General features: G+C 39.9%; 1 protein-coding gene across 4 annotated transcripts in view; it reads left to right on the top strand.

The window, feature by feature from the left end:
* The window catches only part of SSBP2 (single stranded DNA binding protein 2), a 127,968-nt gene that overhangs the window by 31,257 nt on the left and 72,883 nt on the right, over nt 1–23,828 (top strand). For all 4 annotated transcript variants that reach the window (XM_054287624.1, XM_054287623.1, XM_054287622.1 and 1 more), the window contains exons 3-4: nt 3,890–3,951; nt 5,576–5,660. In XM_054287624.1, the coding sequence (XP_054143599.1) occupies nt 3,890–3,951; nt 5,576–5,660 (147 nt within the window). The remainder of the gene's footprint in view (nt 1–3,889; nt 3,952–5,575; nt 5,661–23,828) is intronic.

The raw sequence follows: 23,828 nt of genomic DNA, 5'->3' as shown, positions 1-23,828 counted from the left end.
TAAGTGGGCATGCTGGAGAACACTTCAGTGGTACTCAGTTTTGATGACCTTTTAACTTACCATTGATATCTCCAATTGTGAATGATGGGCCCTTCTAAATGTATTTTACATCCCACTGTCATACACTATCAGTTCTCCTTCTCTGAAGCACTGCTGATCTCTCTGTGCTCTCACCATGCTTTTAACCACTTCACTTCTTTTCATCTGTTGAATCAATGACGGCCACAACCACTTAGGTCCTGCTTTTTTAAACACTTTCAACTGCTAATGGAATTTTTACCTTTACACAGTAGTTTTGGGATTTTTTAAGAGTCTTTTCAAAGACTTTGTATGCATCTTGTGAAGGTTGAAGTAAATTGTGTCTCATCAGCATTTTACTTTTGCCCTAGGATAAAAATGTATGCTGAACACATTGAAGTCTTCTGGGTTTATTATTGTTTTTAATCTTTGACAAGAACATACAAGATAATTACAACAACAACACTATCAATAATTGATAATAATGACAATAGCGTAGTAGTAGTAGTAGTAGTAATAGGAATAGTGAGCAGAAGTTGGGAAAAAATAGGCAAGATATTGTCCTAGGAACATTTTCTGCTTTAACTGATCCTCCTCCAAAAATTTAATTAAATTATTATGCTGATGATGACATTTTGGAGATGGAAGAGGGGAAAATGAAAATCCAGAGAGTTGTTTGTGATGTTCACACAAAACTGACAAAGCACAGATAAGGAAAAAGGGTAAAATTGTAGTAGGATCGGTTTACATTTATAATAAAGCATGTTTTTGACAATTGTTTTATCTCTGTGGTAAAACACTGGAAAAATAAGAGAAAATAATGTAGAGTATCATCTTGGCTTTTCCAAAACAGCTGTCATTTGTAAATAATGCATTGCACAAGGTAAATTTTGCTCACTTTGTTTTTATGATGTTTTTGCAAAATGAACTGTTGGCAGAAGCATAGCTGGTATGACATCTGGATTTCCTGAAAACATTAAATACAGTGTCTGGAAACTCAGCTTTCAGAACTAATTCAGTCTTGAGTTACAGAGAAGTTCTCAGGTCTGAACACTGAAACATAAGGATATATCAAATCTTTAAAAGTAAGACTTGTACTCATCAAGAGGTGGTAAACACAGATCAGGGACAATTAGTAGTGCCCAGAGTGGGTATGAGGTACGAGCTGTGAGTTTATTTCCCTCACTGATTAGCAGTGCAGGTGGGTAAATGTGCTGGCAGTTCTTGTGAATGGTTCTGTGGCTGCTGGGCTGGATGCTCTCTCAGTTTGGGTGGGTTTCATTTTTAAGTTAAACAGTTGAGATTAAAGCTGAGTCTTGGGGCTTAAAAGAAGAGCACACGCAGATTGGCTGAGCTGTAGGGCAGCCAGTGGTGGATAAAGGTTAAGAGCCCTCTCTCACAGATCTGCCAGGGACTGTGACTCAGAGGAATGGAACCATATTAAAGGAAAATAGAAGTTGGATATCCATGAATCCACTGTGATACTCTGTAACTTAGGGATGGTTGTCCTGAGCATCCCTGTGTTTTTGTCATGCTTTTGTGTCTAGTTTGACTTTTGTATGCTTCTCTTGAAGACTTGATTCTTATCCCACGTATTTTCTATCCTGGAAATCAGATTCCAGCCTTGCATAATGCCATTAGCCTGGCCTGGACCTGGTTGGTGGCCATTTCCCAGTTAATCATTCTCTGGCTTTGAGCTCAATCACACTTGACAATGAAGTGGTTTTTTTTTTTCTTTTTTTTTTCTTTTTTTTTTTCTTTTGTTTTTTTTTGTTTTTTTTTTTTTTAATAAATAATAATTCTTCATAAGTCCCATTGATCAGACAGGCTGCATCTGCTATGTTAGACACAAGTACGGATATTTAAAACAAAACAAAACAAAAATCCTTTAAAAGAGTCCCAAACTTCCACATTCCCTTCAGTCTTCTCCTCCCAGTCAGTTTCTCAAGATGACATATGTCCCAGGACCCTCAAAAGACCTGAATTGGGTATTTTCCTCACCAGGCCCTGCTTTGAAGAAAACAATCACTGCTTAAACATAATGTGGGTGTTCTTCACAGACATAATTTTTACTGCTAAGCGAATGAAATTTCTGCTTCAGGAACCCCTTTTTCATTCTGGCTGTACAATGCATCTCTTCGTTATGTGATTTTGAACCTTCTCAGAGGTACCGTGTGTTCCTGATTATTAATACAAGTCTTTCCAAGACATTCCCAGGGTGCATGAGGAGCAGCTGTGCCTCAGAGAAGTGTATTTGAAGAGTGTGTAATACCTTTGTAGTGGCTTTGGCTTCCAAATGTTCATCACTTTTTCCTGCCAGCACTTAAGGAACTTTAGGCACTTAAGCACTTCAGGATCTTTGTGAAATATGTTTTTTGTGTATTAGCTACTCTGTGAGGGATGTTGGTTTTCATTCTGCCAGCTTTACCAACTCAAGTGATAGTGACTCAATGTTATCTTTTATAGACAATTTAAAATAGCATAATTATTTTTGAAGAGTTGTGTTCATATAATATGTCAAATTTGCATTAGGTTTGAGGTTTTCTATATGGATTTTCATGTAAGTCCAAGCAACATTTTAGGCATATGAGCTACATATTCTGTATTGACAAAACTTGCATGGGTTTGAATTTCCTAAGAACTGATGTGGAAATCAAGTGCAAGTTGAGAATCTTAAGTCTCTTTAAAAAATGCCAGCTTTAGGAAGGACCCTGGCAGTATGAACACTATATCCACCTTTAATAGTATGCTTTTATGTATTTTTACATATTTGTATACAGATCTGTCACTTTAAATTTCTTTCATATTAAGGCTGTTTAAGCATGTAATTAAAATAACCTTCTTCTTGTCTGCCATTGCTTCTATCTATAGAGAAGAAAGTGGTTTGTGCTGTTAACAACTCCTTCTTAAGAGAGTTGGACAGGAAATTATGCTGTGTGTCATTGTAACTAGAGGAGTTTGCAGTGCACACAATGCAAAGTGTGCACCAAAGATCCACCAAGTTCTAACATGAGACGTTCTTCTGGACAGTGTTGTGTGGGCTTTGTGATAGCCCAAACTATTAAATTTTGGAGTTAAGGACAAGCTACTGACTGGCATTGAAAAGGTGGTTGTGTGATTATAGTTAGGGTACAACATTTGGGAAGTTTTGCAGAGAAACAGATGCTGTTGCTGCGATTGGTGTTGTCTGATGGGTTCCCTGATCAACCACAAAAGTTTGAATTCAGGAGCTGAGAGTTCTTAAACTGCATTTCCTTTGAAAAGAGCCCCAAGCAGACCCAGTTTCCTTGGTGGGAAGGAAGTCCCAGGCAGCGGAGGTGTTGAGGAGAGCGAGCCGGAGTAGCTGTGCATGTTCCCTGGCTGGTGGGAGAGCTGGCTTGTGGCAGTGGCGCTGCCTCACTTTGGCCACATTACCTGTGGCTGAGGCACTCCTAGAGGATTGCAAAACACTGCTGGCCCTGGCTGCGGGGGGAAGAGTGCCACCTGCTGAATCCACAGCATCGCTCCTGTGCAAATGCGAAAAGATCTCAGCTTTCAACGGTACTTCGTAATCACTTCTTTAATCATGCATTTTGGACCTTAAAGTAGTACACAATATACTCAGAATTTAAAAAAAACCCAAAGAATAAAATTCTAAACTATGCTCCCCTAGCAAAAGAGGAGCTAATTTAAAGGATCAGCTATATCAATAAATAGAGAAAAGTAAGTAAATAGGGCATCCAAATTGATGACCATAAAGTGTCTCATAATGTGGAATCTTCTCTTCCTCATCCTTTTTCTATCTGAATTATGTAGTGTTTTTTAGTCACAATGATCAAATGCCAGCGCAATGATCACAATGTACACCTCTGTTTTTATCATTTCATTTTAGATAAGATGGGAAAAAAACATCACACTGGGGGAGCCCCCAGGATTCTTGCATTCCTGGTGGTGGTAAGTACCAGTTTTCTTCTCCTCTGATTTTCCTAGAATATATTGATATCCAGTTCCAGCTGCTGGAGGCAAGAAATTCAGGTGAACACAGTAAAAAAAAAAAAAAAGAGGATCAGGATTAAGAAGCATTCTCTTGTTAAGTAATAAAATAACAGAAAATTAGATATGGAAAAGAAAATAACAGAAAAAGATACTGGATATTGGATAGAGAAAAAAAGAAATACTGCATAGAGCTTTGATAAGAAAGGAGGTGGCCTGGCTTTCCTTCTTCACCACCTTCCAGCACATTTTGCAGCTAAGGGGTCATTCTACATATCATAAATGGTTGCATTTGGAAAGAAAACACAGTAAATACAGAGACTGTGTAGATGTGAGCTTGCTCAGTCTGCAGTCCACAGCTGTGTGTGTAGAATTCCCGAGGGGAGAAGAGTGCTCATAGGCAGTGCTGTGTAGCCATGGTATTTATTCATTACTTTAGTCTATCCAAAAGCCTGTGTTTGAAGAAATGCAGAAGTGCAGAGAATATGCCCATCTGTCAGGAGTACAAGAATTCACAGGTTTGGAAATGGTCCCATTTGAACCCAAGTGATTTGCACAGCTGCATGGGAAGTGGGGTATCCTTCTTTGGCCATTCTTCCACACCTCTTGCTGTGTGATGGAAGCCTGGCAAGAACATGTCCCTTTTATCCCTAATGTCTGCATTATCCTTAATTTTGATTGTCTGCAGCAGAGTGCTCAAATTGTCCATAAATCCCTATTATGGTGCTGGGTTAAGTTATAGAGGATTAAGTCTAAACCAGTAAAAAACCGCTATGAAACTCCAACAAATTTTATTATTCAAATATATTATTAAGTCATTCTAGCACAGACCCAGTTTCATTCCAGAAACTTTGTGGTAGAACTGATTGGTATATAAGTATAGTTGAAGGAGTTTGTGGGGAAGACCAATGGGATTATGTGCCATGATAGCCTTCCTTTTATTCTTAATGACCTAAGAAGATGCCCATGCATTTTTTGTGCTTGCCCAGGCATCAGATCCTCAGGGAGCTTTGGTTTAAGCACAGCACTGGACATTTGTCCACAGAAGCTGTGGCTGCCCCATCCCTGGAAGTGCCCAAGGCCAGGCTGGATGGGGCTTAGGGTAACCTGGGATAGTGGAAGTTGTTGGAGACTGGGTGGGCTCTAAAATCCTTCTAATCCAAATTGTTCTGTGGCTCCAGGAACCTTGACCATGGAAGGATTCCCAGTTTTCTTTCCTTTCCATATTATTACGAATTCATTCCTTCCCAAGCTTTGTGGAAGTTGTTTGAGCAGTTGCTGGAGGGATAAGATTAAATGCACAGTAATACACTTTGTATTCATATATATTACACCAGATTCTTGGTGTGTGGTGCAGTGGTGTTAAAGGAGTGCAGCACTGCTTGCCTCAGAGATCAGATGGCAGGGCTTGCTCCTCACAGATGATTTACAAATCTAAATTCTTCCTTAGAGGGGAGTGTTCTCATTCTTTGGAGAGACAGTGACGTTTCTGTATAGGAACATCCATGTGGGGTGTGTGTATGCCATAAAATGCTCATGAGATGACAGTGACACTCTCACCATCCCTGTAACCTCTCCCTTGCAGTGTGTTCTGGGATCTCTACTGTGCAGCTCCAGAAAGACGAGAAACATGTGAACACTCAAGTGAAGCAAAAGCCTTTCATGACTATGTAAGTTGTGTCTGTCTTTACCATGGCTTCATTAACTGTGCATGTGTAAATGTGATAGAGAAGTATTTTGCACTGCAGTGGCTCAAAAACACAGGTGTTGTTTATATGTAACTCTCAGTTTCCTAGGGATACCTTAGAAGTAGGAGTTCCCAATTCTTTATTGCCAGCACGATATGGGTGACTCCTGGAAGCTGTCTCAGAGATCAAGGTGCTGTCCCGTGTGTTAATGCAGAATAAAGAGTGTCCTTCTGTCCCTCATGCCATGGACACACGAGGCTGGTCACAAAGGCACAGGACAGATGGAAACATGGATGTGACCTGCCCAAATATCTGTGCTCTGTCAGTGCTAAAGAAAAGACTGTTCTGTAGATGGAATTGATCTCTGGCTTCTGTCAGCACCACCCTGGCTGAAACCGGGGTGGTTCATATGTTTTTGTATCCTGAAATAGCCTGGAGATTTTTCACCCTAATAAACAGTCAAGCAACATAGAATAAGTTAAATGTAAAATCAGCTGGTCAAACACAACAGGAGGAATAAAGGGTAGAAGTTTCATGACAGTTTTGCTGCCTTTGGGACTTCATTCAAAACACGACAGGGGAGTCTTGAGTGAGAGGAGTTCTCAGAATACAACTGTGAAACCTCTTTCCTTGAGTCTTTTCCAGGTCTGTCTCACAAATAGTGTCTAGTTACTGCCAAAAAATATTTCTACGGACAAACTGATATTAAACTGTTCTATCCCAGTGTCTTATAAACACAGTTTGGGAACAACAGAAATGATTCAGCAAAGTAACCATTTTGCATTTTCTGTTGTCAAAATCTGGTAATGGCTTGGCATCCTACAGTGTGTGAGCTAATGGTGATCTTGCCATATTGTTTATTTGCAGTAAACAACATCTTAGACTCTGAATGTATCATCAGCACAATCAGAGATGTCCAACATCTTTCACCAATGTCTCTTTAACACCCTGTAGTGGTGATTAAATTGTAAGGGTGACTGGTTGAGCAGCTTGGACAATGTTGCACAGTCATATCCAGGCTATGCTGACCACTAAACTTAATTAATGAAAGAAATAATTATCAGAGAGAGAAACAAAGTTTTAAGGACATCTTGTACCCACAGAGTTGTTAAGGTCAGCCAATTTAGCAAGGTACATTCCTCAAACTAAAAATTAGGTATCTCTTGCAAGCACAATACTTGTGGTCATTTTGTCCTAATCTGTTGTAAATAAAAAGTTGTTGGAAAAAGAAAAGACCTTAGCTGTTAGTATTAGCTACTTAGTATTTTGTTTCCTTGTTATTAGAGGAAGGTTTAGTTCCTCACTGAAGGAGCAGTTGTTTTACAGGAATAGTGTAAGACTGTGAGGAATGACATTAGAGATTTAAATCTGGGCAGATCCAAAGCACAACAGTTGACTTCAGTGGAGGACATTGTGTTCTCAAAATTAAGTGTATGTAACAAACGCCAAAAATTCAAAAAATGTAAATATTGTTATGAAACAAAATTGTGAAACAGAACAATCAGCAAGAGGAAATTTTCAGGGAAAAAGTATTTGGAGTCTAAAAGGAGTCCACAAACGTTTCAGCTCAGGAGAGTTTAACTGATCAGTAAGTCCACTATTGAGTCTAAATTTAGAGGTATACTAGGAATTTGGGTAGGTGAATCAAAGTAGTTAGAAACCTCCTTTAGCATGTTCCATTAGCGTTTCTACAGGCCTTGGAATATTACATGGCCTTGCTGCTCATTTATGATGTGTATTGTCATAATTCAAGAAAAGTGAGGAACTGCAAGTTCAGTGTGTCCTACAATTCTGTGATTGAATATTTAACGTACTGTATAAAGTCATGCTTGATGAAGAAAAGATAAAATCATGGTATGATTCTATTTGCACATCAAGACAGGATGAACATTTATTTTAGAAACAGTTTGATTTACTTCAGAAATTAATTTGCCTAGTGTTTCCTTCCTAATGCAGGAAAAACTCTGCATTGTTTTTGTCACAGTTGGGATAAATTCATTTAATCCCTCACAAGACTCACAATGCTCCTTGTTATCACTTAGGTTTCCCTTAGGTTTTGCTTAGGACAGTCTTCATTATGGTTTATGTGTCTGGTATTTTAAGGTAGCATTTTAAGGTAAGCTCATGTCAAAAAACAAGAAAGTGGTATTAGGATATAGCCAAGCAGATCTCACAGCAGAGGAAGATGAACATGCAGTGAGTGAAATCCTGATCCACACAGTGTCTTGCCATTGACTGTGGAGAGGTCAAAATCCCACCATCAGTGGGAACCATCAGAAGCTGCTGCTGGGTTCTTCCTCCTGCCGAGCCTGCCGGGGCTGCTAAATCAAAACTCTGCTGCTACATCACAGGTCAAGTAGTACAGCATTTGTAGCTGTGCTGTCGTATCTAAAAACTGTTATTGTACGTACAAAACAGCACAGAAGGCTTGTTTATTAATTCATGCGAGCAATTCAGAATTCTTTATTAGGCATGTGTTCCACTTGACCTAAGAAAAACCGTTCCTGCTGAAGGGGTGCGTGGTCTGGCTGCTGCAGACATGGCAGCTGTAGCTGAGTGGGCTGTGTTTGGAGAGGAAATAATCTTGTCTTTGCTTTTGTGGAGAGAGAAAGGCTTAGGAATGCTTGATGGAGGAGGAAAGCACTTGCAGATGATTTAATGATTTGGAAATATTGCTGCCTCACTCGACATAGCTGCGAGTCAGGCAGGAACACACAGGTTGACTCATGAAATGAATGTGCAGAAAAACTGAGTTTCTTCAAGTTTACTTATAAGCTTTACATTATCTGAAATGCAACTCTGAGGTCAATGCCGTTTGATTTCTCTCTCCCCTCAGATAGTGTGTTGTGGCTTGCAGCACTACAATGCTCATCTTACTAAAAATCCACTAAATAGAAAAGTAAACCCCAATTCTGGCTTTATAGAGAAAATTTTCCATACTCATCCTGAGTTTAAGTATTTGTAGTTCCCCCGTATTTAAAATGGATTTTATGTTTATTTCCTGTCAAGATTTGCCACTGGATATGTTTCCTTCTGAGTGAACAGGGTTATGAACTGATTAGGTACATTTTTATCATTTTTTTTAGGCTTGAAAAAATGCATGTCATGAATGTAGATGTGCTGGATCAGGGAGATAGCTCCTAGCCTGGAAGTTTTAAGATATATCATGTAGAATTGGAAATTGTTTCAGGTGACTCAGGAAAGAAAACTGTTGCTTGCTCACCCAGCCTGTTAATACTGCAGGCATTTCAGTAGGAGTACCTTCATTTGAAGCAGAAAAATCCCCGTGATTTTTTTCCAGGTACATGTTACTTTACTTTTTCCTGGAGGAAAACTTCTGCACACTTTGAAGTCTTGTGAAAAATCATGTACATGGATGATCTGAGGCAAAATTCAGTCTTCAGTGTAGAATGGTTTGTGTTTCTTCATGATGTCCTGAGGAGATTTCTTCACCTCTCTAGTTAAGAGCTCATTTTCCCACATTTTGAGATCTTCTGCTGGGAGAAGCAAGTTCCAACATGCAACTCTTCCCACTTCTTTCCAAGCTGAAAATTGTGTCCAAAAGGGGAAACAAAAACTGGATTTTTAGCAATATCCCATGTTCTGATGGCCACAAATGACCATCCTGCTCTTCCTCAGGCCTGGACATTCATCCCCATCTCTGGGTTTGAAAGGGGTGGTACCTGAAAATCCTTCCTTACAAGATGATTTCTGTACATAGCAGTTAAGATATTTTTACTCTCCAGAAATTGCTGTGCTCCTGTTATCTCATACTCCTGGCAGTGGAAGATTTTCCATGTGGTGCTGGTGCAAAGAAGGGGTACACTGTTTCTCACATGTAGCTGTATTAAAATCTTGATTACTTTCCAGTTAAGATTTGATTAGTTCTCCACAGCTCTTTGAAAGATCACTTCTGCTATAGGCTATGGTGTCTGGTTTGTGTTTGTACCTCCCAGAACTCCAGATAATGCACAGGGTAACAAACCAGAGACACTCCTTGATCCAGAGACTGAAATGAGCTGGGCCCACATCCCCTCTGCCCTGTTGGCACAGTTCAGTGCTGAGCTCTGTGACAGAGGGTTGTGGAGTGCATCAAAAACAATGCTGTCACTGGTTCCGTCGAGATTATTCCTTTTAAAGGTCATAAGTAGAGAAACAGAGTTTTCCTAGAAGTTGCTGAGCAGAGTGTTTGGACATTTGAGGTGGCTGCTCAATCTCTGTGCACCTCTCTCCAGAAAAGTTGGGTCTCTGCATTTATTTCTATGTTTTATGGGGAGGGAAATTACTACTTTGTTCTCTGCACCCATCTCCCTTCAGCAGAACTAAGAGGCACTTGCACACCCTAAATGCCCCAAGTCTCCTTAACTTATCATTATCAATACTCAGTATTTGAGGAGTTGTGAATAATTTTATGTCTATTTTGGACTACAGATTACCATGAAAAGCCCATGGGATTGTTCTCGCAAAAGAACTGTTTTGATTCTGGTTTCATTAAACTGCTGTCCTCCTTCTCTGCCTTTTGTGCATCACGGGTGGAGGAACTTGTTTTCATTCTTGATTGCCTGACCCATCTCTTGCTGCTGCGACCTTCTGCTGGCAGCCTTGCTAGGGCAGCTTTTGCTTCTAGCTTTATTGCTGAAAATGGAATTCTAGGTCTGCTTTCCAGCTGTCAGTTTCTGTGGAGAATGCATTTTAAACTCCTTCTGCTTAAAACAGAAATTAAGGAAAAAAAACTCCCCATCATCCTTATCCTCCCATAGAAGGGCAAAAAAAGACAAGTTGTCCTGCTTTACTCCAGGGCTTTTGTTCCAAAGGCAATGCTGCAGATCTGAGTTACCTGTTAGTTCCTTACCTGAGTTCCACAAAGTTCTGGAAGGCCATTTGCATATTTACTGATCATCACTAAGTCAGTGATCTCACCCTCAGAATATGTTCTGCAGACTATTGATTTGTCTACTCTGTAAGATACTTCCTGTGTCCAGGTAGAGAACAGGTTATTTCTTAAAAGCAGAAGAAATTTATCAAGTGGCTATAGCATTCTTTGTGTAGTTAATAGGGAACTGAAAAGAATTTCCTCTCATACATTCATTGTTAAAATTGTATTCTTTCTTTTTGTGTAAGAAGTATTCATATTTAATTTTGAATGAAGTGGCTTTCTTTAGTGCTCTTTTCATTCTGTGGAGATCATGTCTCACACTGTTCAGGTAAAATGTGTTCTTAGATATGGAAACCAGGAGAAAACAAAGAATTTGCTTTTGCTTTGAAATTCCATACCTGAACACATTAAGTAAATCCATATGGTTAAAGACTGCACAACAGTAAACAATTAACAAACCATATTTTTTGCAGAATACTGTTTGGTGTAATCTCCCAAGGTGGTGCATCCTTGACTTTCTCGTGTGTGCAGCCCAAAATGCAGTGAATGTGAAGAACTGGACAGATGTTTAGGATTCTTGTCCTTGGTGTAGGACACTGTTTTGTCTGCATGAAGGCCAGTGTCACTGGGAGGTTTGGGGAGGACAGGGTGGGTCACCACCTCAGGGTCTTACGTAGAATTTACACAGGCGAGCTGGACTGCCTCACTCTCCCATCTCCTTAATTTTATTGCTCAGTAGCTGTTCATTAATAGTGTGGAAAAGGATTGGTTAAAAGCTTGCTCCAGCTCTCAAAGTCTGCAAACAACATTGCCTGGTGTCAGGTGTTTATGAGTGAATATCAGAATATTGCACTGGATCTCCAAGAGTATGAAACTGTTTTTGGCTCACCAGAAGTTTTTCAAAGTTGAGCAATTGGTACTCCCCTTGGATTGCAGAGACGCTTTGCAGGAAAATCAGGATTAATTTCCTGTTTCCTGCTAAGAAATTCCCCAGTTAAATTCTTGTTCTTACATTTTCATGAAGGGGGAAGATGTGCTTGTACTGCTCATACCATCCTTCTTCATCATTCCTTCCCATAAATTAGTAGAAAATAAAATGGTTGGATTTGAACTGCTCTGTGTCACAAATGTTAATTGTAAGCTCTGATACAGAAATGTGTTGCTTCTTACAGCCAACATAATTTTTCTTTTTATAGAGGTAATTTCCCAGGTAATTTTGTGCATTTCTTCTCTTTTAATGTGAGAATTCAGCCACTTGTTTCAGAGAGCGCAAGCAGCATTTCCTCCCCAAAATTCCAATTGCTCTTCTTTGAGTGAATATTTAATTTCCTTGGAATTTAGAAGTAAAATAGTTAATTAGTTTGAGCTCAGTGGAAGCCTCACACAGGATAAGAAACCACCATTTCCCCAAAGGTAATTTAGCTCCTCTTTCATGGTTCCCAGAGGGAGGCAGTGGACACATTTCTTTCTTTTCCCTCTTCTCTAACAACCATTTTAGCTTAACTTTCATTGAAAACAATGGGAGATAACAGCCATTTTAATGAGGGCAGGCTGTGGGAACATTCTGTGTGAAAAATAGTATTTATTTAGAGTGGAGCACCAAAAACATTTATATATACTGTATGCAGAACCATGCCAAATCCATGAAAGGCGACAAAATTTGGTTTTCTTTTGCTTGGAGGAGAGGGGGGGGATGTGAAGGCACAGGAAGTTAAGGGAGAAGTGAGTGGTTGAGGAGATAATGTGGAATTCACAGGGTGAGGCTGAAAGGCAAAGGGAAGTGGCTGGAATGCTCAAGCTGCTTCACAGCATTCTAGAGTAGCTTGACTTTAAAAAAAACACAGGTAAAATCTGGTCATAAGTTTTTTTGGTTTTGTTTTTGTTTTTTTTTAAACATGGATAGACAGACTGTTAACTTACTAGATACTTTAGTTCTGGACAGGTGTCTCCGTGGATTCATTTCTCTTCATTCTGAAGTCAAGGGCTTTCTTTAGAATTAAAATAAAGCTGAGGTCCTTCTGCTCTAAAGATGTGGTGTGTCATTGCCTGGAAGGAGGCTCCACAGGAAATTTCTGACCAGTTCAATGGAAGTCCCAGGGCAGTGCAGTTTCTTTTCCTGTGTGGTTGTCCTGATGAAGAACTTTCAACTTCAGCCATTTCTTAGAGTAATGTTGTTAAATGTATCCTGTGTAAAATGTCTTGCAATTGAATGAACTCTGCTCATTCAAATTTTAACTTTTTCATTTGCTCGAATGGATTATTTATGCTACCATAGCGAAAGCTGTATTGCAGTTTAAATTTTAAATTTTACCATTTGGAGTGAACTTAAAATCAAGGTTTCAGAGGAGAGAGATATTTTTTTTCTTTTACAAATGAAAGCACTTACACATATACACACTTCATATGATGTGTTCAATTCTCAAATTATTCAGTATACAGAAGTGCAAACCTTCTGGATTTTAGACATTGCGTCAAAAGCTGTAGAAGCCTCACTTATTTTGAATTTATTTCACCTTTAATATTGAGAAGATACAGTCTACTGTAAGTTTAAGTAGCATTGAGAAATGTCCTGTTTCCAAACTTTTGTTTTAGTAGTTGTTTTAGAAACATTTTATTTGTCACTGTTGACATACAGATCGTCCTTACTCATGGCAGAGTGCACACAATATGTTCTTGCAGCACTCCAGAACATCACTAAAAGAGGTCAAGCTGTAGCTTAGTAACCCTGGGAATGTTAAATGGACTAACTCTGAATGTAGAGCTGGACATTTTCTGGCATTAATATTTAACACTGATTGTACATAATGCCTTACATCAACAGAGCACAAACACTTGATCAATAGGGAGCAAGTGCTGGGTTCAGCCTTGCCAGTGCCTGCTCCCTCTGCTGACTCTTCCTCCCCCTCGTGCTCTTCCTCCTGTGATTCATCTTCCACAGAGGGTCCCTTCTGATGTTTATGGTTCAGGGTTTGCACAGTCCCACTTCAGCTGGTCAGATCTCCTTGGGCTGAGGACAAGGGCATTTTGTGCCTTTGCAGTGATGCCATTTGGCTTTTGCCTTTTTTCTTTTCTATCTTCTCTGTATTCTTTGCACATTTATTTGTAGATCAGTAGCTTATTGTATCAGTGGCTAGATTTCCCAGTAATTTTCCGTGGCCTTTCCCTAAACAGAGAAAGATTCCAGAGCTCCAAGCCCCAGGGGTACAAAGCCCCTGTGCTTTCCTGGCTCTTTCCTGGCTCCCAAGGCTGAGAGCAGCTCTTGGAGATAATGTCATGGACAAAGTGCACCAGTGCCAAGGGAGGGCTCCAGAGAGGGGCTGGACCTGGGGTGAGGAGTTGCATCACCACTTGTCCTCCTAACTGGTGCTTTTATCAATGATACTGATTTCCTGACACCTGTAAAATGTACTCACCCCTGTGGGGGGGGCTTTTGTAGACATCTTTCCATAGCTGCCCCTGAAGGCCTCCAAATAAAGATCCACTTTTACAATACCTGCTTACTAAAATTGTCTTGAGGTTCATTTCCAGGCTGGGAAAAAGGCAACAGCAGAGCTGCCTCTGGTGTGTGGCCATGCCTTTGTCTGCATCAGCTGCGCTGATGGGAAGCATTTTCCTTTTCCTGTTTGCCCAGGCTGGAGGCACTTCACCTAAATGCAATCTTCTTTAGCCTCATGAAAAGCAAAAGTGAAAGTGAGAGTCTTATGTCTGCACAATATGCCAAACACAGATTTTGTTATCAGCTCGACTGCTCCGTTAATACATCTAAGTGACTCATTTCAGACTTGCTTAGCACATTTCTGGAAAATCCAAGGACTTACAACTTCCATCTGCTCTCTAATATGATGAAAGATGAATCCTGAAGATCACAAATTGCAGGAGACGTGCGGCTCTTAATAAGAACAGCTGAACAACAAATGCCTTATGAGAGGTGGTGAAAAGTGAAGTAATGAGGAGGAAAGGCAGGGAGGCCTCTGGAGGGAACACGGATATCCATGGCTGACTAGAACTGTCACATCCAAACACCACACTAAATATGAGATGCACATTACATAACATGAGTCACAGGGAGCAGATAATGGTCTTTTTGAATTTTCTGCAAAATTAAGGCCTGGGTGTTACAGGCACTTGTGTTTCCTTGGGCCTGCCCAGGATGTGGTGCTTGGGAAGAAACATGCAGCTCTGGAGACTGGGGCATATTTAGAGGAAAGCTTGGAAATCTTGTTTCTTATTTTGAGATCTCTGCATTCTAAACATGATAACCACTGAAAACAGTAAACCTGTAGTGCATACAGATGGATGAAGTACAGCATTTCATCTCCATTTTCTCCCCTCCAGAGAAAAATGGAGGTTGTGGAATAATCAAAGCGAACAAAAAATATTTAACTTGACTTAAGGTGAAAGTCTGCACTGCACTCTGTCCTTGTAGCCTGTTTTATTGTGACCCCTGCTTAACTTCAGTGTACATCTTCAAAGTGCTGTCACAGCAACATCCACAGACTGGATTTATGCCACTTAGGGAGGATACCTGTAGCAAAATTCAGATGCAGCAGCCTGTAACCCATCAGAGGCTCATTTACCCAGGAAAGTAGTTCTGTGCATAATTCACACCAGAAGAGGTGCATGACCTGTCTGGTTTCCTCTGACATAGGAAGTGGAAGACAAAGCTCTCTATAAGGTAGATAATAAATATTATGTTCTGAGACATAAAGGATCTGGAAAACATTTTCCAGTTCTGCTTTCAGGTCCAATTTCCATATTGCAAACCTAAATTTTAGTCTGAAATGTACTGAGATATTAAGTAGCAGATAATTAAGGGAATAATTTAACCCCTGAGGTGAATTTTAATGTCCTTTCTTTTAAAAGAGTGACAGAAAAATGCACAGACTGCACATGCATAGAGTTGAGTGTGACATTTCACTTAGTAAATCAGTTTTACACGAGTAGGATTTCAGTGAGATTTGTAAAGGCAGGCAGAGAGTCCCCATGGAGCACGGCCCCGTTGGCTGGGTCCCAGCTCTGCACAGATGTTGGGATCTGCCTGGACAGGTCCAGCAGCAGGATCAGGGACTCTGGCCCTCGCCTGGCAAACAATTTCATGGTCGAGTGGCATTTTATGTGTGAATACTCTGATTAGAGTCACACATGTTTGCAGTAGCAGGGTCACAGAAAACAGTACAAATGCAGTGGGTCATTCCTGTTTACTGTTCGGTTTTAGAGGTATTTCTCTGTAGCAAAACGATTAATTTATTTCATCTGGATTTTTTTCTATGTATTTGAGGCAAAGACACCCTTTTCCAGTTATCTGTATTGTGAAGAAAATCTCAAATTTTCTGTTTACAAGGACAAAATTGTTAAAGAGTGGCTGCTGCTCCATCTTATGATCTAATTTATGGTATTTTATTTATTTTCCCCGTATTTTCATAATTTTGTGTTACTCTGTATGCATAAGGTGTTTTGTGAATCCCACTTCCAATTGCTTTATTTTTATTGCTCCAGCTGCTGTCCCCCCACTGCTGTATGGAGAACATGTGCTGGATTTCCTCTTAAAAAAGTGTAGCTACTTGACATGCTTGCTGTCTTATCCTGATAATGTGCAGGATTTCTTCTTCCTGGAGCAAGATGGATATTGTTATTTATTGTTGCAGCACTATAGTGTGTTAAGGGTTTTGTTGAAGCTCCTGTTCCCTAAATCATGTTGCTTAAATTGTACAAGGAACTAAGCTTTCATTATTGAAAAAAAAATCTTTTTCAGCCTGATTATTTAGAAAACATGATCTGAGTGAATGGTGGAAAATAATTAGGTACCAAAAGAAAGAAATTTCCTCAGTAAAGCTGACATTGCTTCTATTCAGTTTCCTGAATTCCAAATTAGCACAAGAAAATAGTCTTGAAGGCTAAGGTGTCCAAGAGGGTGATTGCAGAAGAGGGCTTTAATAGGTTTTTCTTGTTCTGCCCTATTACCAGATGCTACTTCACCCCAAAGGGTAGTTCTTGAACATTGATCATTAATAAATCTACTTCTTTCTGTTGCCACTAGAACACACTAACACATGTAACTTTCCATTTTGGTGCAATACGGGTAATGGGTTTAGAAAGGGCAACCTGTAGTTTAAGATTCTTTTTAAAAGCCTATTTTTGGTTGCTTTGTGTTTTCCTAAACTTCAGCAGTTGTAGCTGACTTGTCTTTCCGCTATATCTGTCCATGGAATGTGTCAGTGATGCTGCTGTGGCACTCAGGCACCTCTCCAGCTATCTAGTGACAGAACTGGAGCTTTATGGAGGTGGTTTTTTATTCAACACCTGTGTTCAGCTGTGCTGTGCCTCTATCCCACATAGACACACAAATTTAGTTGTGCAGAACTTTCACATCCTTCCAGAAGATTCTCAGACCCCGCCTCAGTCTTTGCAGTGTTTGTCAGTGGCAACTTTTTGGCTAGTTCATGCTTCTGGGTAAGAAAGCTCTCAAGAAACAGTGTATTATTCACTTTTGAGCAGCCTCCAACTTAAAAAAAATATTAGAGAAAAAATTATCACCTTGCTATGTTTATTTTCTTTCTTCTCAATTTCCCCACTACCCAAATGCAAAGCAGTGATGATTTGTTAATAGTGTCAACTGGAAATGGCCCAGTTAACATTATTAACATCAGGTATAAGGTTTGAAAGGTGGTAAAACCTCTGGGTTTGTTCTGTGCCTTAAAAACACATTTAATGAGAGCAGGAGCTGAAACAGGTAGTAATTTGTGTTCTGATGATTCTGACATCATGAATTAAATCTCAGCTATGCCTGCTCACATTTTAGCTACCAGTACATGTTAATATAAGTACTCTGTTGGTGGTTCTTTTTTTCTTTCCTTCTTTTATTTTTTTAACACAAAAATGTGGAGTCTGCAGCAGCTGTTCCTGACATGAGATGAACTCCAGAGGTGCTCCAGCTGCCATAAATCAAGCTGCCTGTTCAAGTGGCTGAGTTAGGGTATTTATCTGTAGTAATAATCTCTTCTCTTAACAAAGAGCCTTTTTTTTTTTTAATACAGCCCTGATACTGGATTAACCAAACTCTGTAAACCAGTCACATAAAAGAGGTGGTGTATCCTGGTTTTGTCAGGAGCTTCTCCACTTAGAAAAGTTACAGTAAAACACTGCAATTCAAATTAGATTGCTCGCTATTTTCACAATTTCAGGTTGAGGTCAAAGGAAATATTTCAAGAAGTAAACATGCATTTACATTCTAGATTAATTAGTGACTAGAAGCCACCTTAGAAAATGTGTTCCAGCTTTATTAAACACTGCCTGGAAAATGCTGCAGTTGTTAAGATACTGCCTGGTAGCAGAAATTGAATTACTGTTTGTGGTGGTGTAAGCACTTCTGCACAACCATTGCCTAAACAGGAGAAAAATTCTCTAAGTTGGAATTGCCTTTTTTTGGTAGTAATTTCTGTGTTGCACTTTTGCTCAGTGGGCAAACCATGGAGCTGCTGGAGCTGCAGAAGTTGAATGTGTCCATTTTTGTCTTGTGGACAGTACATTTCCTTGAACATTTTAACTCTTGTGCCATTGCTATGTGCTTTATTTAATCCTGGGGCTTCTAAACTTGATTTGAGTTCTTTTGGAATTCATGGTGGTGACATTTGGTTCCTGTGGTTGTCTTCAGGGAAACTTCAGATGCCCCAAAACACAAAATGCTGTTGGAGTTGTTAATCCTAAAGTGTGATTTCCGTGGAAATAAAAAGGCTTAGGAAACCCTTACTGGTGCTGATTCAGAAATTACACATTACATGAGGGTAGGAGTAGTGCAGAAATACTTGGTATTCTAGACTCTTCATGAATTATTGTAATTAATAGAGCTGGCCATGAAACAGAGTGAAGGTCAGTACAAAAGAAAAAACAGTCACAGGACAATGTTTTTAAAGTGCCATTGATGATTTCTCCTGTTTTCCAGAGACCAACCTATAGTAAATTAAACTTGGAATTCTCCAAACATATTTATTTGTAAAGAATTAAAAAGACAAGAGTTTCTTACAGGTTTCTTTTCATGACACAGAGGATGTGTCCTTGAGCCTCCTCAAGTTTTTCCTATAATTTTATCTGAAACTGGAGTGTTCCTTGCGTTTCCTTAGTATGGGGACATTTCCTTAGGATGAAGGAGAAGGAGGTTTTGAACCTGCTGTTCTTGGTAGTGCTGTGGCTCACAAACTCTGGCAGGCATTTGGCTACTGCGTGAAAAGGCATTTCCATACCGCTTAATTGATTCTGCACAAATTGCCGGAATGGAACTGTAATTCTGATTTAACTAATGGGCACAAGTTACGGGAGTTGCTTTTGGTCACGCCTTCCCCCCACTCCCATGAAGTACTGAAACACCATGGCTTCCTTTACAGATCAGGAAAAACATTATTTAAACTACTGCTTTTTAATTGTTATTATTTTAAAATTAGATAATATTAATAAATATTTTAAACTTAGAGGCTACTCACACAGATGAGGTGACCATTCTAAACACCTTTATCTGTGGTAAATAACGCAAGGCACAGATTCTTCTTTTAGCTGTGTTTTCCTTGCACAACTCACCATTCCAGACCTGTGCTTTATATCCCTTTGTTTGGGAGCTTAGTCCTGATTTCTCTGAAGCTGTGTTAAGGTAAGTTAGTTGGTGTATTTATGTCATGTCAGCTTTCCTGCGTGCGGGCAGATATCCCATCATACAGTTTTGTGATGTAACCAAACCACTTGTGTCTTTGTAAGAACAGTCAAAAAAGTCTCAAGTATTGCTTTCAAGCATGCTGAAATGTCAGACTTCAGACTAGCTATCAGCCTTGACAAAATACACACATTTTCTCCTCCTTTTCTCAACCCACACATTGTGGTGGTTATCCTCCACTGATCAATGATTTTGCTTTTAAAATATATTTCTCCTTTTTTTTTCTTTAACAACGTGAATTCTTGACAAGCCAAGGCCTCTGCTTTAATTTTTAATCCCATCCTGACAGACATTCCGATTCACTCCCTGTAACTGCACTAGAATCAAATATTATTGCAGATGTTTGATGAACCATAGAATTGGTTCAAGTCTCATTTCCAGTTACTTGGTTTCTAAATGTTCTCTTTGGGGACCCAAGCAGTGCTGTCAATATTCTTTGTTCCAGTTGCTCAGCAGTTTGCAGCTTAATATTGTCAAGGGGTTTTTGTACTGAAGCAGCTACTGAAGTCAGAACTTGTTATGGAATGAAAGACATTTAGAAATGGGCCCCCTATCCGGTGTCAAACTGTAGAAAAAGCCATTATTTTAATTGCTGCGCTAGGTATTGATGAAAACCACCCAATATTGCTTGTATCTGTGATCTTCTTGGTAGCTTTTTAATTAAGCAGCACCCCCAAAATTAAGACTTCATTATTGTATCCAGAAAGTTAAATCTGCTGCCTAAAGTAGCAGACATTCTTTTCTGTATTTCAGTTTTTCCAGTGGGGTTTTCTTTCCCTTTTATTTCTGAAGATATGCAATCAGCACACGCTGTGTCACTGTAGTACTTTTATTTTTGTAGATGCGAAGTGAAATGCTGAATTATGTTGAGTAATTCATGTGCTGTGGTACTTTTGTACTGGTGTGCTGGAAGCAAGCTTTTATTTGCTGATTAGTATAAAACCCCTTTTTTTTGTATGAAGTTGCGCTGTGTCTGTACGTGGTCCTCAAACACTGCTCCCAGCATGAAGTCTAATACATGAAAATTTGTAAATTCATTGCTCTCCAGCAAAATCTGATTTCCTCCTGCTAATTTCAGGAGGACTGGGGAAAGAACAAGGACCTAAATTGTCAGGTCCTGATTTGTAAGTCTGCTGCTTCACTGCTGCTTTATTGGATATTTGGAAAGTCTGCTGCAAGGTTGTTTAGGATTTGGAGTACTTAAAAAACCTGCAATTTAAACTCCCAGAATAACTGATCAAGACCCAAGATAATATTTTCCACAGGGTAATGTATACAGCCCTTAAAAAAAATCAGTGTTGTTGCACCTGGAGTTGAATTTCCCCGGTGATTATTGAATAAGTAATTTTTTTAGATAGTTTTAGGGAACCTTTTCTTATTTTAAAAATTTTTTTTGCTTCCAAATAAATATAGTACTTATTGCTGGATTGCACTGCAGTGAAGCTGAAATTATGTCTGCAAGATATATAAACATATATATATATAAATATATCTGATGAATGCAGGCATTATAATCCATATGTCTCACAGCAGAGCTGTCCCTAATTTCAGTTTTCAGTTGGTGAAATAATGTCAGGCCCACCCATATCTTTCAGCAATACTGGTGCTGAAAGCAATTCCATGTTTGAGAATTAGTATTGCTGCTCCTCACAGAGACTGAAGGAGGAGGAGGAAGAGGGTATTTAGGTCTTTAACTTTGTGGTGGATAGGAATGGGGAACTCCTTGAATGTTGACCTGCTGGAACCTGTGAAGCTGAAGATGGAAAATTCTCTGTTCTAGTTGAGAACTTGTGGTTTTGAGTATGGGATCACAACCACTTCTAGATCAAGCTGGCTCAGATGTGCAGGAATAGCTCAGGAGCCTCCAGCTCTGTGTGTTTATACCACTGAGAAACTGGGATTCCCCAGATCAAAGGGGAGATTTTCTGGAGATAATTGATATTTTAAGGTAATTAACGCTGTGGTTTTCAGCTTGCACATCCATCATTTGCTTTCCCCCTCTGCGCTGTCTGACAGCAAGACGTGAAATCCCCAGCCAGCCCGGCCCGGCAGGAGCAAACACTGCAGGTCCTCACCCTGTTTGCTCTGACTCCTGGGTTTGTCCTCCTCTAAGCACATGTTTGAACAGAGCTCTTGGGTAAACTGTGCTGTCCTCTCTCTTTTTCCCCCTACCAACTGCTGTCCCTGGCAGGCTCCCAGCATCCGCTTCCTCCCGCGGGCTGCGGCAGCGCCGGATCCCTGCGGAAATCCTGCGGCCAGCCCCGCTTCCTCTGGACACAGACCCAGCTCCTCTCCCTCGCCCTCTCTGCAGCTCTGCCATCCCTGCCCCAGCAGCTTCTCATCCCCACATCCCCCAGCAGCTCCCGTGGCTCTCTCTCTCCTGCCTCTGCATCTGCTGAGCTCTTGGCCGCCGCCCTCCCCATCTTTCGCTCTCTGTGATTTCCCTGATGTCTTGCAAATAATAAAATCACAGCACAGTAACGCTCAGTGTGACCTTTCCCCTTTTTTGGTCTGCCTTCTCCCCTCTCCCTGCTCAGTTTTGTTCAGTCACAGGTTCAGGAAGGGGTTGTAGCTCTCCTGCTGCTTGTTGCAGTTGTTCAGCTTCCTTCTCTTGCATTCTTTGCATAGTTCTTCATCTTTCTCTTATTAATTGCTGTTCCCTCCTGATTTATAACTAAAGGTTTCTGATTCTTCTTTTTTATAAGAACACATACACACATACACACACACACACACAAAATTTCTGATTTTGTTTTCCTTGAGCCACATCACTGTCTGTAATCAGCTTTTCACCCCTCGCTGTGTGTGTTTGGGGCACCTCTCCTTCACAGGCATGAGGGACCTTCTCCAATTCAGACTTCACCTGTTCTATTCACCTGAAAAATCTGATCCACTTTTGACTTCATTCATCCTGTGCTTCCTTCAGTGCCATTGATGGCTTGGCTGTCTGTTCACCTCCTGACTTGCCAGATGTTCCTACATTGTTTCCTACAGTGACTTTTCCTCACCTTTTAGCCTCTCTCATCTTTCTGCCCCTTTTCCTCTGGGTATATTGACTCTTTGGTCATTTCCAAACAAAAACACAGCTCCTGTCTTAATAACTCTATCTGTTCACATCTTCAAAAATTTATTTTCTCCAAATCAGTATCCCAGCCTTTCTCTTACACCTTTCCTTTTGAGGAGATTGGAATAATTAAGATTCCTATTTTTCTCTTTGGCTGCCTGGCCCTCAGCTTTTTAAACTTGGTATCTCCTTTCCCTTGTTCTTACCATAGCCAGGAATCCTTTGAGATCTGCAGGTATTTCCCAGTCACAATATATATTTTTTTTCATGGAAGTCTTTCTGTAGATCTGAAATTACTGTCTCTGTGCTTGACCAATATATTCATTACAGAGTTGTGCTTTTCTCTGGCCCTCAAAAATTTGAGGTTGCTGTAATACCGAAAATATAGAATACCCCAAAAATAGAGCACCTCTATAGAAGTCCTGCCTCTGACTTGGTACTTACTTTCCTTGCACTTTCCATTGCTGGTTGTTGATTCTGTGCTTAAGAGATCACACTCTACACTTAGCAGTTACCAATAAAAAGTTCATAACCTGCCATAACACTGTTTTTACCCTTCCTGCATAGATTTAAAACTATCATTCCAGTCTTGTGCTTTTTCTTTCTGATAAAGAGAAGCTCTCTCAATATTCTCAGGCTTCACTGGTTACCATTCTCCAGATTAATCCTTAAACTTGACTTTCATGTCTTAATTTGGGATTTTGGGTTTTTTCAGTGTTTTTATACATTGAAATTAGGGAAATGTGCTGTTAATATGGTTTGCCTGCTGCCTGTGTGGTGGGCAGTATTTTCTCTTTCTTTCCTTCCTTTGTCCTGTTTCTCTCTGTCCTTCTGTTTTTAGTCTTGGATGTTCTGGTAGCTGAAATATTCAGGGTATTTATCTGAGACATTGTAATTATTTTTGCCTTGTCTTGGGAAGACCAATTGCGGATTTCTTCAGAAACAATCCTGCTTGGAGTCATTAAGAAGAATATGTTCAGTTCGGTGCAATGTAGTCCTCATTGTATCTGGCAGAACAAAAAATAATCCTGGTCTTAACATGACACAAGGATGTCTTGACTTGCAGGGCTTGGACAACCTCTTTTCCCAGAATTTCCCATCTAAGTAGGATCTGTTCCACATCAGCTGCTGCCCCTCTGTACCCTGGGGACAAGCCTTGTACAGACACTTCTACCCTCCTTCACATCAGTCTTTAAAAAAAAGTTTTGCTCTCTTTCCATCATACATATCAGTTACCAAATAAATCAATAGCAAGACTAAAGCCATTGCACTTACTTGTAAGTAATAAAAATCTCTGTTTATATTTAAACCAAAGGAATACAGACCATTTTCAGTTTTTTCAGAAGAGAATTTATTTTTCCATGTATTCATAGTTCTGTTAGTGTCAAATATTCAGGCTTTGTAAGTGGTGTCAATGTCATAGGTAGTAAATGAGGAGGAAAAACCCATTCTCTAGAAGGGAGATTTCTGGAGTTTAATGTTGCAACTCCTTAGAATCAGAGAGTTCTGGAA

Source organism: Melozone crissalis, unplaced genomic scaffold (assembly GCF_028551555.1).
Source record: "Melozone crissalis strain CALT ecotype California unplaced genomic scaffold, PUWL_Pcris_2 ptg000060l_1, whole genome shotgun sequence".
Classification (NCBI taxonomy): domain Eukaryota; kingdom Metazoa; phylum Chordata; class Aves; order Passeriformes; family Passerellidae; genus Melozone; species Melozone crissalis.
The sequence above is the reverse complement of the archived record's forward strand: the minus strand, read 5'-3'. Positions and strand labels throughout refer to the sequence as shown.